Source organism: Schistocerca gregaria, chromosome 9 (assembly GCF_023897955.1).
Source record: "Schistocerca gregaria isolate iqSchGreg1 chromosome 9, iqSchGreg1.2, whole genome shotgun sequence".
NCBI lineage: Eukaryota > Metazoa > Arthropoda > Insecta > Orthoptera > Acrididae > Schistocerca > Schistocerca gregaria.
This window is the reverse complement of record NC_064928.1, coordinates 152,851,774-152,867,064: the sequence shown is the minus strand read 5'-3', so window position 1 is coordinate 152,867,064 and position 15,291 is coordinate 152,851,774. Positions and strand designations below refer to the sequence as shown.

Below are 15,291 nucleotides of genomic sequence, written 5' to 3'. Positions count from 1 at the left end.
TACCAGTCAGTCCTGTTGTCACATCCAGCAGCTCCTCGCACTACGGTTCTAACAGTTTCAGCAGTATGGTTTCAGAAGTATGGGTTTCAGAAGTGTGGTATCGATAGCTACGGCGTAGGTGCGAGATCTTAGGTTGGCACTACGACACCGACGACAGCGCCCTCTAGCCGGCGTTGGGGAGATCTACGAGCTCCGCTACAGATTCAGCACATTTGATTCCGAGGAGACGACCTAGCAACCTTGTTTCTACTTCATAGGGGGCCATTACTGACTTTGTTACTTCAATGATAGTTTGTCCTACTACTAATGGCTATTAACGTTGATACCTATCCTGTCGCACCTACGGGCTCTTCAGTGTGAAGTTACGTATGTCATTGACTAATATTCGCCATTAAATGTACTTTCACGAAAAAAGCTGTACTGAGAATCTTACCTCACCTTCTCCTACTCACTTCCTACAGGGTGTTTCAAAAATGACCGGTATATTTGAAACGGCAATACAAACTAAACGAACAGCGATAGAAATACACCGTCTGTTGCAATATGCTTGGGACAACAGTACATTTTCAGGCAGACAAACTTTCGAAATTACAGTAGTTACAATTGTCAACAACAGATGGCGCTGCGGTCTGGAAAACTCTATAGTACGATATTTTCCACATATACACCATGCGTAGCAATAATATGGCGTAGTCTCTGAATGAAATTACCCGAAACCTTTGACAACGTGTCTGGCGGAATGGCTTCACATGCAGATGATATGTACTGCTTCAGCTGTTTCTGGATTCTGGCGGTACACCTGGTCTTTCAAGTGTCCTCACAGAAAGAAGTCACAGGGGTTCACGTCTGGCGAATAGGGAGGCCAATCCGCGCCGCCTCTTGTATGTTTCGGATAGCCCAAAGCAATCACACGATCATCGAAATATGCATTCAGGAAATTAAAGACGTCGGCCGTGCGATGTGGCCGGGCACCATCTTACATAAACCACGAGGTGTTCGCAGTGTCGTCTAAGGCAGTTTGTACCGCCACAAATTCACGAAGAACGTCCAGATAGCGTGATGCAGTAATCGTTTCGGATCTGAAAAATGGGCCAATGATTCCTTTGGAAGAAATGGCGGCCCAGACCAGTACTTTTTGAGGATGCAGGGAGTGCAACATGGGGCTTTTCGGTTCCCCATATGCGCCAGTTCTGTTTATTGACGAAGCCGTCCAGGTAAAAGAAGCTTCGTCAGTAAACCAAATGCTGCCCACATGCATATCGCCGTCATCAATCCTGTGCACTATATCGTTAGCGAATGTCTCTCGTGCAGCAATGGTAGCAGCGCTGAGGGGTTGCCGCGTTTGAATTTTGTATGGATAGACGTGTAAACTCTGGCGCATGAGACGATAAGTGGACGTTGGCGTCATTTGGACCGCAGCTGCAACACGGCGAACGGAAACCCGAGGCGGCTGTCGGATCACCTGCTGCACTAGGTGCGCGTTGCCCTCTGTGGTTGCCGTACGCGGTCGCCCTACCTTTCCAGCACGTTCATCCGTCACGTTCCCAGTCCGTTGAGATTTTTCAAACAGATCCTTTATTGTATCGCTTTTCGGTCCTTTGGTTACATTAAACCTCCGTTGAAAACTTTGTCTTGTTGGAACAACACTGTGTTCTAGGCGGTGGAATTCCAACACCAGAAAAATCCTCTGTTCTAAGGAATAAACCGTGTTGTCCACAGCACACTTGCACGTTGTGAACAGCAGAAAGACGACGTACAGAATGGCGCACCCACAGATTGCGTTGTCTTCTATATCTTTCACATCACTTGCAGCGCCATCCGTTGTTGAAAATTGTAACTACTGTAATTTCGAAAGTTTGTCCGCCTGAAAATGTACTGTTGTCCCAAGCATATTGCAACAAAAGGTGTATTTCTATCGCTGCTCGTTTAGTTTTTATTGCCGTTTCAAATATACCGGTCATTTTTGAAACACCCTGTACATTCTTCCTACTCATTCATTTTACAGGAGCAGACCCACTCGTCGCCTTCCAGGCGGGATACAAAAAGAAGTATGGATAGAATCACTACTTCCCCTTACTTTACACCAGGTCGCCTATAGTCTGCTTAGTATCTACCTGGCGGCAGTGAAAAGAAGCGACACTCATCACTGAACACCACAGAAAACCACTCAGAGTCCCAGTTGACTCTGGCTGAACACCACGTAAGACTTTGTTGTCTGTAGCATGGTGTCAGCAGTAGGCGACACATACAATTTCAAGAAATCAATTTTGTTTTTCGTCACTCTTCTGACTGATGTGACGCTGCTCACTACAAGTTTTTCTCCTGTGCCAACCTCTCCATGTTGAAGCAGCGCTTATACCGTACGTCCTTAATAATTTGCTGGACGTATTCCAAGTTACGTCTTCCTTCACGGTTTTCACCCTGTATAGTTACCGCCAATAGTTAATAATGCCCTGTCATCCTGGCCCTCTTGTTAATGTCTTCCACACGCCATTTCTGCGGAGGTTATCTACATTACGTGTCTTACCAGTCCAACCTTTCACACTTTTCACATCCTTACGCATATAGCACCTCATGTCAGGCGCTTCAGTTATCTTATTTTTCAGTTTTCTCACCGTCCATGACCTACTACCATACTACACTCTCCTCCAAAAGTACATTCTCAGAAATTTCTTCTTCAAATTAAAGCTGATATTTGATACCACTAGGCTTATTTTGTCCAGGAAAGTTTTCATTGCCTGTGATTGATTTTTATGTCCTCTCACTTCGTCAGTCATGGTCTTCTTTTTTTCTTAGTTCCCAATTTCGATGGTGAGTTTCTGACCTATCTCATTTCTTCTATTCCACATTACTTTCGCCGTATTCTGTGTTCATTAGACTTTCCGGTACATACAGTACGTGCTGTATACTCAGGTAACTATTACACAGCCATCAATCATGCAGTCTTGTAGTGCGATTTACCGAACCTCGTTACCTGAGCACATCAGTAGTTGCTTTGCTGACCCCTAGGTCGCAACATTAAAATGACGATGAGGATTATGAGCTTAGGGAACGTCACGTTGGCCCCATAATGCTTGAAAACTTTCACTGACGATAGCCACGTCATCTCCAAATCATGTCATAGTTATCTTTTCAACCCGAATTTTAATCACAATCGTGAACCTTTGTATTATTTCCGTCCCTGTTTCTTCAGTGTATACCATCACCCCTTTTAATACAAGTACTTCGTTCCCGTTTTTCAGTTCTTAGTGTCCCTTCTTTGGTTCTTACACATATTGTACATCACCCGTCTTTTCCTACAACTTATACCAATTTTTCTGGAATTTAGAGCGTCTTGCACCATTTCACATCACTGAACTTTTGCTGTGTCCGATAATCCTACGAAGGTGTCTTAATTTTTCTTAAGTCTTGCTTTCATTATCAACTACAATATCAGAACTGCCTCTTTCGTCTCTCTATCTTTCCCCTCAGTCAAACTGATCGTCAAATTTCTTTTCCATTCTCCTGTACATTATTCCTCTTCCACTCTTTCTGTAGACGCCTTTGCTATTAATTTTACCAAAGATTATTTTGACTTTTGTTTATGCTGAATAAACCCTTCCAAAGACGAATTATTTCTCTATTTCTTCACATTTTTCTCGCAGCTATTTTGCCTTGACTTCGTTGCACTTCATATTTACGAGGGCTGTCCAGAAAGTAAGTTACGATCGGTCGCGAAATGGAAACGACTATTAAAATCCGATAAAGCTTTGCAAAGATGTGTTGGGCAGTGTCTCTAGTATGACTCTAGGTAGAATTATGTCGCTGTTTTCATTCCTGAGCTCTTAGTGAGAGCGTAAAGATGTACGAGGGCCTGGTGAGAATTTTGCCCTGAAGCTATGCAACCAACATTACATAACTGTCGTGCGGTTTCTTCTTCAAGACAATTCTCAGCCTCATTCTGCTGGGGCCATGAAGATGTTCGTGCACCGTTTCAATTGGAAATGTTTGGTTACCCACAATACAGCCAGTAATTGTCTCCCACTGAGTTTCATCTCTGCTCAAACGAACCGCTGGCTTTGTAGACAACATTTTGGAACAGACAACGAGCTTTAGACCAGCGTACAGAATTGGCGGAAAGCACTGGCGGAAAGCACTTGCGGCTGCCTTCTATGATGAGGGTATTGGGAAGTTGGTACAACCCTACGACGAATGTCTGAGTTAGAACGGCGACTACGTAGAGAGGTAGCTGAAGGGTGTAGCTCACTGTTATAAATGAAACATTTCTGATTTTCACTGTGATTTTCATTTCGCGATCAATCGTAACTTACTTTCTGGACAGCCCCCTATTTCATTCCTAAGTGGATTATATTACTCACTTACATGTCTGAAAGAACGACGACCGATGACCGACAACAATGCTAAATTAGTTCGAAATACACTGAGGTGACAAAAGGTATTGGGATAGCGATATGTATTTACAAGTTGGCTGTAGCATCGCGCACACGAGATATAAAACGGCACTGAACTTACAGAGCTGTGATTTTTACTTGGGAGATTCATGTGAAAAGGTTTCTGACGTGATGATGGCCGCACGACAAGAATTATCAGAGTTTGAACGCAGAACTTTAGTTGGAGCTACACACAGGGAACATTCCATTTATGAAATGATTATGGAGCTGAATATTCAGAAATTCACACTGTCGAGAGCCTGCCGAGAATACGAAATTTCAGGCATTAGGTGTCACCAAGAGCAACGCATTGGCCGATTTAAGAACCGAGAACAGTGGCGTTTTTGTAGAGTTGTCAGTGCTAACAGACGAGCGACACCGCGAGAAATAACCGGAGAAACCAATGTGGGACGTACGATAAACATATATGTTAGGTCAGTGCTGCGAAATCTGGCGTTAATGACCAATAGTAGCATACCACCGAGGCGAGTGCCTTTGTTACCAGCATGACATCGCCTGTAGCTCCTTTACTAAGCTCGTTATCACATCTGTTGGACCCTAGACCACTGCAAAACCATGGCCTGGTCGGATGAGTCCATATTTCTATACGTAAGAGATGATGGTAGCGTTCGAGCGTGGGGCACACCCCATCAAGACGTGGACCCCAATGGTCAAAAGTCACTGTGCAGTTGGTGGTGTTTCCACAATAGTACGCGCTAGGTTTACATGGAATGGACTGGGGCCTCTTGTCCAACTGAATCGATCATTGACTGTAAACGTGAACGTTCGGCTTCTTGGAGCCCATTTGCAACCATACGTGGGCATCATGTTCTTAAGCAATGATCGAGTTTTTATGGATGATAATGCGCCACGTCATCGGGCCACAATCCTTCGCGACTGGTTTGATGAACAATCTGGACAATTCGAGCAAATGATTTGGTCACTCAAATCACCCGACATGAATTCCATCGAACATTTTTGGAACATAATCGAGAGGTCAATTGGCGCACGAAATCTTGCACCAGCAACACTTTTGCAGTTATGGACGTCTATAGAGGCAGCATGGCTCAGTATTTGTGCATGGGACTTCCAATGAATTGTTGCGTTTATACTACGTCGAACTGCTGCTCTACGCCGGGCAAAGGGACATCCCGCACAATGTTAGGAGGTATCAAAAATGGATCAAATGGCTCTGAGCACTATGGGACTTAACTGCTGTGGTCATCAGTACCCTAGAACTTAGAACTATTTGAACCTAACTAACATAAGGACATCACATACATCCATGCCCGAGGCAGGATTCGAACCTGCGACCGAAGAGTTCGCGCGGTTCCAGACTGTAACGCCTAGAACCGCTCGGTCACCCCGGACGGCTAGGAGGTACCCCACGACTGTTGTAACCTTAGTGTAGATTCACTGGACGCGAACATCGGCGGAATTAGGTATAGACACACTACCTATTTGTGACATATGAAAATGAATTTCCCTCTTAGCGCGAACGGTCGCCTTAATCACTTAGGCTATCTCTGCATGCTTGCTGGGCCGAACTAAGCTTCTATGGGTCATAGTGTCTTCCTCCCTCAAAGTGGCTGAGGCGGTCGCTCGCAACAAGCGGGAAATTGTCCTAGGACAAATTTTCGTATGTCACTAGTAGTTAGTATGATTATCCCATACAGCCGATCCCAAGGTAGCCGTACTCAGCGATTTTATTTCAAAATTATATTACTCTGTTTGTTGCTTTCCCACAAAAGCTATGGACATCCTTATTTCGCATGTGAGTTTTAATATTTCCTTATTACGCAAGGCATCTTCGTTGTTACCTTCCTTGTACCTGCTTTTGTCCGCCTAACTTCTACGATTGTCCTCTTTAGAGACGGCCACTCCTCTTTAACTGAATCGCTCTTTGAAGATTTAATTACAGCAGTCCCCACAGTGCTAGAGAACTTCAAACGCACCTCATTATTCCCCTTTACTACTCTACCGTCCTTCTTTGCACAGTGGATGTTCCAGACGACTCTATTAAAACTGGGTCTACTATTCATCATTTATAAATTTTGCCATGAGTGAATATCTGCTCTTAGCTTCCAGAAACATGCCTATGTCGATTCGAAATGTCACTGCATGTTTTCCGTGCGAGGGTTTCAGCTGCTGTCATCCGTCTATTTGTGGGGGATATTCGAGCACTCCTTCGATCTTCTCGTGGCGTAGGCCTTTCGCAAGGAGCCGTGTCTACCGCACTTGACAAGCAATAGTCCTGCGTCCCATTCTGAAGTCATTACATAAGAACCAACCGTCTGTGCCACCTGCTGGTGCGGTACTCCCATCTTCTGAGCTTTCTCTTAGGTTGAAAGATGACGATAAAGGGCATGAGGACTAATTCTGCAAAGTCGTGTTGCGATCTACACATGGCTGGAGCAATGTTAGACGCTGCCAGTAGCCATCAAGTACTCTCAACACACTTCATCTGTACGAGATATTTTTTTTCCTGTAGCGAAAGTAGTTTAGTGTGAGGATTAAATTTTAATCAGGTTATATCACAGAAAGTGAAGTAAGCGTTCACCAGTTTCGTGTTGGTAGGCCAAGGTATTCATCGCGTAACACTCCTGTTCCATCAATGTATTACCTATAGAAACGTTTTGAGGTCCTTCGATTGCTATTCGTATATCCATGAAACCCCGTTTTGTTGTTCGACTACCGAATTTAATAGGTGTCTAATAGCAGGAGTATGTTTACTGGTAGCTGCTGACTTCTACTGGACATCTCAAGCACTAGAGCAGCAGACTTAGAGCACGTTTCCTGGCTCTGAGATCACCGTTGTAGCTCTTGTTTCGTTTGTGCTCCGTTCTCAGTGAATTATTCCTTGCTTGTGATAATGAACTTCAGTTTCTGTTGATAGCAAGTGTTGATGCGTCTTTAAATTTGCGTTTTATGCACCACAAGTCCTTACAAAGAACCAGCTTTCTTACTTAAGAAGTTTATCATGTATTGTTTAAGTCTGTAATTACTGTATGGGTCGAGTGATCTCCTACCCTCAGTCGCGAATTCATTCAGTTAGTATTCTCTGGCAGTGACAATAAAAGTCTGATCGTCATTTTTTTGTTTTCCGTCGTTCCTTAGTTGCTTCAAACTTCATGGAAGCGTTTCACATCTTTTATTTTCGAAGCACCTTCAGCGGCCTGTAATACATGTTTATTTCACGATAGTAATGAATGTATTACGTAGCAGTTACAATTTGTTATTATGTTACACTTTCTAACTACTTTTTCAGATTGGAAACAACTTTTATGGCACAAATATATGTCAAATTATCGTTTGGTGTTAGTTACGATTTCCAGTGTTGTTATTCTATATGTGTGGTCCTGAGGACGTGTTAATTCGGTCCTCATGCTTCAGCGGCGGATTTCCGGAATTTCTTCAACCACTTTTATTATAACATATCACTTGCACTTTTTATTTTTTGGTGTATATATGTGTGATTACAGAGCTCAATGTTGTCAACTGTCGCTGTGTGTTTATCTTTCGTATTTTGTTTGTGTTGTGTCTATGGTTTGATATTTGTCTTTTTGATATTATGCGTGTGTGTGTGTGTGTGTGTGTGTGTGTGTGTGTGTGTGAGAGAGAGAGAGAGAGAGAGAGAGAGAGAGAGAGAGAGAGAGAGAGAGAAAGAGAGAGAGAGAGAGAGAGAGAGAGAGAGAGAGAGAGAGACGGAGAGAAAGATTATAAACTCTCGTTATGCTTAAGATAATTATTTGCTATTGTTTCTGGGGCTAAAACGATCAGGGAGGTAGTGCTTAAATTGATTTGGTTGTTAATTATCTTCTTTTTTCATTACAAGGTCTCTTTGTATGTCAAATTTTTCATGTAATGGCATAAAAAATTTGGCGACATTACAAGAAAACTTTTATACACACGAGATCCTGGCAATGAAAAAGATCGTAACTAATGACCAAATCAATATACAAAAGGCAGAAGATAAACACACATCGACATTTGGCAACAGTACACTCTGTAAACACTCAGATACGGATCAAACAATGAAAAGTACAAGTGATGTGTTATAATAAATGTGCATGAGGAAACAAAAGAAATTGACCAGATGGAGCATCAGGACCGAAAGAAAGAATCCGCAGGGTCACACAGATGGACTAATATGGAATAACAACACTGGAAATCGTAACTAACACCAAACAATAATTTAATATCACGATATTCGCACTACACAAGTTGCTTCCAATCTGAAAAATAGGATGAAAAGTATAACATAATAGCAAGTTGTAACTACTACATAATACATTAATTATTATTATGGAAGTAAACATGTATCACAGGCCATTGAAGATGCTTCCCAAGTTAAAGATGAGAAACGCTTGTGGTCAAAAACAAACTGCATTTCATTTAGTTGCATAGACAGAACACACTTCTACGAAAAGTCAAATGGTTCCACTGCATAATGAGGCATTTTCTCGATGTGGTTGTAGTCATAGTGGTATGCGAAATAGATGTCGAAGATAGAATGAGTCTCAAAGGCTTTACAGTTGCTGTCATTGTATAGCTTGCGGAGAACCAAACTCTATGCCATCTACAAGAGTAAAGTAGAGGATACGACAAAAAGACATCCCGCATTTCAGGAAGTAGCTATAAACAAACAAAGATGCAGAGAAAACACTTATTTGTGAACAACAAATGCTATTTCATTCGAAGTTAAGTGGTTTTAAAAAATGTGTCCGGTAAATTACGTCCTCCATTGTTGGCACATTTCCTGAACAGAGAAGATGTCTAGCAACAATTTCTCTCATAATTTCTAGAGAATATGGAGAAATGTGAGCTGTGGTTTCGTTTTGTGGGAACCAGGCTTCTCCCTCTTCATGGTCGCCAACAGACTGCTTAACTCAGATTAGAAGAAGGTCTCTATCATGTGACAGTAGAGATCTGAATTAACCTTACACCTTCTTATTCGAAAAAATGCGGAACCCGAAACCAAATTCAGCAAAGGCGCTCCAAACCGTCGCACAAAGGCTCTGCAGCGATCGTGGATGAAAACTCTTGAGGGTATTCTGCTGCCCAGAAGCAGACGCTTTATTTATTTACAGTACCTGACAAGTGGAAGTGAGCCTAACTAGAAGAAATCATAACAGCACGAGGGAAAACGTTTTGAAGAATTTCGTCGGACACAGTTCTGCCAGTTCTAATTATGTGAACTTTTTTCCCCTACTGGATTCTTCTTACACTCGTAGCAGGAAATTACAGAGGAGATGTATGTTTCAGTGCCGAATGTTTTGGAGACTTCTGGAAGGACGTTTCCAGTGCAGAACCCGACGTTCTAAAGTTTGGTACGGAAAATCGAAAAGTAACAGAATCATGCCGGCCAAATTCGTACCGAAGCGAAATTCTCGGTGAGTAGGAATCTAACAGCCTCCATTCTCCACGACGAACGCATGATACTCACCTAGCCAAGCAATTGCGCCTACTGAAAAGTCAGGTGCACCGCTACTGATCCATCCCCCGACCGTAATTTACACAGCGACGTCTCCAAATGCCGGAGATCTTTTTGCGCGACCGTGTTCTACGCATTTTCTGTCATAAATAATATTGTGTACAGGCTAAACAGGTATATAAAGCAGCATTTACGCCTGATGTACGAGCATCGAAAAGGTGTGTATTGTATAGCTCAGTGATGTGCCCCCTCGTAGCAAAATGGATGCATCAGACATGTTGTACTGGACAATGCGTGAGAAGTAATAAGTAATTTGGAGAGTACCACTAAAGGTAAACTCTTTGGCTTACCAGTAGTCCCACTGTGAAAGGAGCTCATAAACAAACTGTAAAACACGTTTTTTTCCAGGAAAGTTTTATGTAATTTGACACCCACTTAATTGAACTTATATTAACCAAATAATAATTGTTACAAAGAGGTTGCCGCTAGTAAACGAAGAGTCCATTGTAGTTATGGGGTAGGGGGAATACATTCTATAAACATTCAGAAATGAATCCTGGCAGTCGGTACCTACGAGGGCTATTCGGAAAGTAAGGGACGATAGGTCATGAAATGGAAACCAAAGTGAAAAGCAAACCAGTTTTATTTGCAGCAGTTAGCTACACTTCCAGCTACTTCTCTACACAGTCGCCGCTCAGACTTAGACATCTGTTGTAGCCTTGTACCAACTCTTCAACTCCCTCGTTACATTAGACAGCCGCCAGTGCTTTTCGACAATTTTCTACTCTAAACTGTAGCTCATTGCATGTGTCAAAATATTGTCTTTCTAGCCTGCGGTTCATTTGAGCAGAAATGAACCTCAGGGGTAGCCAATTACGGGCTGTATTGTGGGTGATCCAACACTTCCCATCGAAAACGCTGCAGAAGTATCTTCATTGCACCTGAAAAGTGCAGCCGAGAATTGTCGTGCAGAACGAACCGCATGTCACTTTTGTTATGTTGACTGCATAGCTTCAGGCGAAATCTTTCGCTAGGCGGGAGACGCTAACTTCTAGCCATCTTTATGTTCTCACTGTGAGCTCAGAACTGAAAAGAGCGACTTGGTGCGATTGACGGGCGTACTAGACACAGTGCCCAACGCATCTGTGCAAAGCTTCATCAGATTTTCACTGTATTTTCCATTTCGCGACCAATCGTTCCTACTTTTCGAATAACTCACGTATCTTGATGTATGCCATCTAGCTACAAGGGGCGCACAATAAGTAATGCTGCTTTTCTTTTTAAAAAAATAAACAAATGGGTTTAGTTCAGGATTCCAATGTGCCATATTATTCCCCACTCCTTTGGCTACAATATACAATTTTTCAGTGGAATCTCCGTTCAATGCGACGGTCTTACGACACCTTATTGTTGGCTAGGGCTGTGTACCCGCACGATACCATTCTATTAGTCGACGTTGGAGCAAACGTTTCGCTGGATCTATAATGCCTCCATAACATGCGTACTACTTCATTGTACCAAACACATGAAGGTCGGCAGGTGCGACATCCATTGTGTAGGGTGGATGAGAGAGAACAGTCCACAGAATTTTTGTGAGCCGGCCGTAATGGCCGTGCGGCTTTAGGCGCTATAGTTGAGAGGCGAGCGACCGCTACGGTCGCAGGTTCGAATCCTGCCTTGGGCATGGATGTGTGTGATGTCCTTAGGAAATTGTTATTGTTGTCTTCAGTCCTGAGACTGGTTTGATGCAGCTCTCCATGCTACTCTATCCTGTGCAAGCTTCTTCATCTCCCAGTACCTACTGCAACCTACATCCTTCTGAATCTGCTTAGTGTATTCATCTCTTGGTCTCCCTCTACGATTTTTACCTTCCACGCTGCCCTCCAATGCTAAATTTGTGATCCCTTGATGCCTCAAAACATGTCCTACCAACCGATCTATTCTCCTAGTCTACTTGTGCCACAAACTTCTCTTCTCCCAAATCCTATTCAATACCTCCTCATTAGTTACGTGATCTATCCACCTTATCTTCAGTATTCTTCTGTAGCACCACATTTCGAAAGCTTCTATTCTCTTCTTGTCCAAACTAGTTATCGTCCATGTTTCACTTCCATACATGGCTACACTCCAAACAAATACTTTCAGAAACAACTTCCTGATACATAAATCTATATTCGATGTTAATAAATTTCTCTTCTTCAGAAACGCTTTCCTTGCCATTGCCAGTCTACATTTTATATCCTCTCTACTTCGACCATCATCAGTTATTTTACTTACTAAATAGCAAAACTCCTTTACTACTTTAAGTGTCTTATTTCCTAATCTAATTCTCTAAGCATCACCCGATTTAATTTGACTACATTCCATTATCCTCGTTTTCCTTTGTTGATGTACATCTTATATCCTCCTTTCAAGACGCTGTCCATTCCGTCCAACTGCTCTTCCAGGTCATTTGCTGTCTCTGACAGAATTTCGTCTTCTCCATGAATTTTTAAACCTACTCCGAATTTTTCTTTTGTTTCCTTTACTGCTCGCTCAATATACAGATTGAATAGCGTCTGGGAGAGGCTACAACCCTGTCTCACTCCCTTCCCAACCACTGCTTCCCTTTCATGCCCCTCGAATCTTATAACTGCCATCTGGTTTCTGTACAAATTGTAAATAGCCTTTCGCTCCCTGTATTTTACCCCTGCCACCTTTAGAATTTGAAAGAGAGTATTCCAGTCAACATTGTCAAAAGCTTTCTCTAAGTCTACAAATGCTAGAAACGTAGGTTTGCATTTTCTTAATCTTTCTTCTAAGATAAGTCGTACGGTCAGTATTGCCTCACGTGTTCCAACATTTCTACGGAATCCAAACTGATCCTCCCCGATGTCGGCGTCTACCAGTTTTTCCATTCGTCTGTAAAGAATTAGCGTTAGTATTTTGCAGCTGTGAGTTATTAAACTGATAGTTCGGTAATTTTCACATCTGTCAACACCTGCATTCTTTGGGATTGGAATTATTATATTCTTCTTGAAGTCTGAGGGTATTTCGCCTGTCTCATACATCTTGCTCACCAGCTGGTAGAGTTTTGTCATGACTGGCTCTCCCTAGGCCGTCAGTAGTTCCAATGGAATGTTGTCTACTCCGGGTGCCTTGTTTCGACTCAGGTCTTCCAGTGCTCTGTCAAACTCTTCACGCAGTATCACATCTCCCATTTCGTCTTCATCTACATCCTCTTCCATTTCCATAATATTGTCCTCACATACATCGCCCTTGTATAAACCTTCTATATACTCCTTCCGTCCTTAGGTTATTTAGGTTTAATTAGTTCTAAGTTCTAGGCGACTGATGACCTCAGAAGTTAAGTCGCGTAGTGCTCAGAGCCATTTGAACCATTTTTTTAGTGAGCTTCATTTGGGCGCGCAATCTTGTGTGTGGCCTTAGTGAGGTCTTGGAGGAGGAGAAGTTCGTATGCACGTTTGTGGCGATAAACACGCTAAAGTCGTTTCTACAGTTATCATTGCACTTACATAATGAGGGAGGACATCAGACAGAATAGCGCCTTCAGAGCCCCAGGAGCCAGTCACCATGACTTAACCGGCTGAGGGTGCGGCTTCGAACTTTCTCTTTGAAGGAGAAATGGTGTGGCGCCACTATATGGACTGCCGTTTTGCTTGCGGTTCGAAATGATAATCATGTCTCATCGCGTGTGACGAAGTGAGAGAAATAATTGTCACGATCAGCCTCGTATCGCGCAAGAAATTACGCAAACATGGTCCACCGCTGCTCTTTATGGACTTCTGTTAGGCAGCGAGAAACCAAGCGGGCACGCACCTTTGAGTATCGCAACTGGTAGACGAGTGCGTCAGCGCTACCAACAGGGACGTCCAGTTGAGCAGAGTGGTGTATGATTGTGATCCGTGGATCACCTCCAATGAGAGTGACCGCACGTTCCGACATTGCAAGAGTCACAGCCGTGCTCCGCCTGTCGCCACTCGGGTGACCGGACAGGAGATGACGACAGACACCTCGCCCGACTCAACGTACTTTTGTTCACCACCAGGTATACATTTCGCAAGTGCCTATGAATATCTGCGACGCACCGATTTTCCACCAAAAGGAAGTCAGTGGCACCTCTCTGCTTGTAACGCCATTTTTAAAGTTCAAATAATGTCACCACAGAGCGGAATTTCGTGAAACTTCTGGGCCCAAAGCGAGGTTATTCCACTATGAGTCGCAACAAATCCCACATTTTTTCCAACCGAAATTAGCAGAGAATAAATGCGCTGCATTACTTATTGAACGCCCTTCGGGAACTTGGCATTTGTTCCAAAGCATATCCTTTACTTATGCGGTTCCTGACCGGACCTCCAGCCGTGTATTAGTGGATCCTATGTTGCGCTATTGCAATGAAACTAGGGGACTGCGGGGAGCTGGTGATGGCTCACCTGGTTGGCATCCTGGTGAGCTTGCCGTCACCACGGACGTTGAGGCTGAGCGTGCGGATGCCGGGCTGCGACTGGAACGCTGACCACGCCGCTTCGTCGTCTGGAGGCGTCGAGAACACCAGGCACGTGGCGGACGCCACCTGCCCGGTCTCGCCGCTCTTACAGTAGCAGAACACCGGCGACTGAAACACCGGCAGAGACCTTCACATCGCACAGCCGGTCACCAGTTGGCGCTCTTGCAGAACAGGAGATAGAGAGAGAGAAGAAGGAGAAAACTGACAGGGTGAAGAGGAAGATAATAGTGAGAGAGTGGGAGACAGATGGCTCAAATGGTTCAGATGGCTCTGAGCACTATGGGACTTAACATCTGAGGTCATCAGTCCCCTAGATCTTAGAACTACTTAAACCTAACTAACCTAAGGACATCAAACACATCCATGCCCGAGGCAGGATTCGAACCTGCGACCGTAGACGTCGTGCGGTTGCAGACTGAAGCGCCTATATCCGCTCGGCCACACTGGCCGGCTGGGAGACAGACAGAGAGGGGGGGGGGGCAGAGAGACAGAGAGATAAAAAATACGGAGTCAAGAACAGACAGGGAAAGAGAGAAGAGAAGGAGAGAAAGTGAGCAAAAACTAATAGCATGAAGCAGTGGTTCAAATGGTTCAAATGGCTCTGAGCACTATGGGACTTAACATCTGAGGTCATGAGTCCCCTAGAACTTAGAACTACTTAAACTTAACTAACCTAAGGACATCAAACACATCCATGCCCGAGGCAGGATTCGAACCTGCGACCGTAGAGGTCGTGAGATTCCAGACTGAAGCGCCTATAACCGCTCGGCCACACTGGCCGGCTGGGAGACAGACAGAGGGGTGGGGGGCAGAGAGACAGAGAGATAAAAAATACGGAGTCAAGAACAGACAGGGAAAGAGAGAAGAGAAGGAGAGAAAGTGAGCAAAAACTAATAGCATGAAGCAGTGGAGATGTACAA

At 43.8% G+C, this 15,291-nt stretch overlaps 1 protein-coding gene across 3 annotated transcripts in view; it reads right to left on the bottom strand.

Annotated features, from left to right (window-relative positions):
• LOC126291838 (connectin-like) overlaps positions 1–15,291 on the bottom strand; it is a 678,893-nt gene that overhangs the window by 52,742 nt on the left and 610,860 nt on the right. For all 3 annotated transcript variants that reach the window (XM_049985551.1, XM_049985552.1, XM_049985550.1), the window contains one exon: positions 14,298–14,479. In XM_049985551.1, coding sequence (XP_049841508.1) covers positions 14,298–14,479 — 182 coding nt within the window. The remainder of the gene's footprint in view (positions 1–14,297; positions 14,480–15,291) is intronic.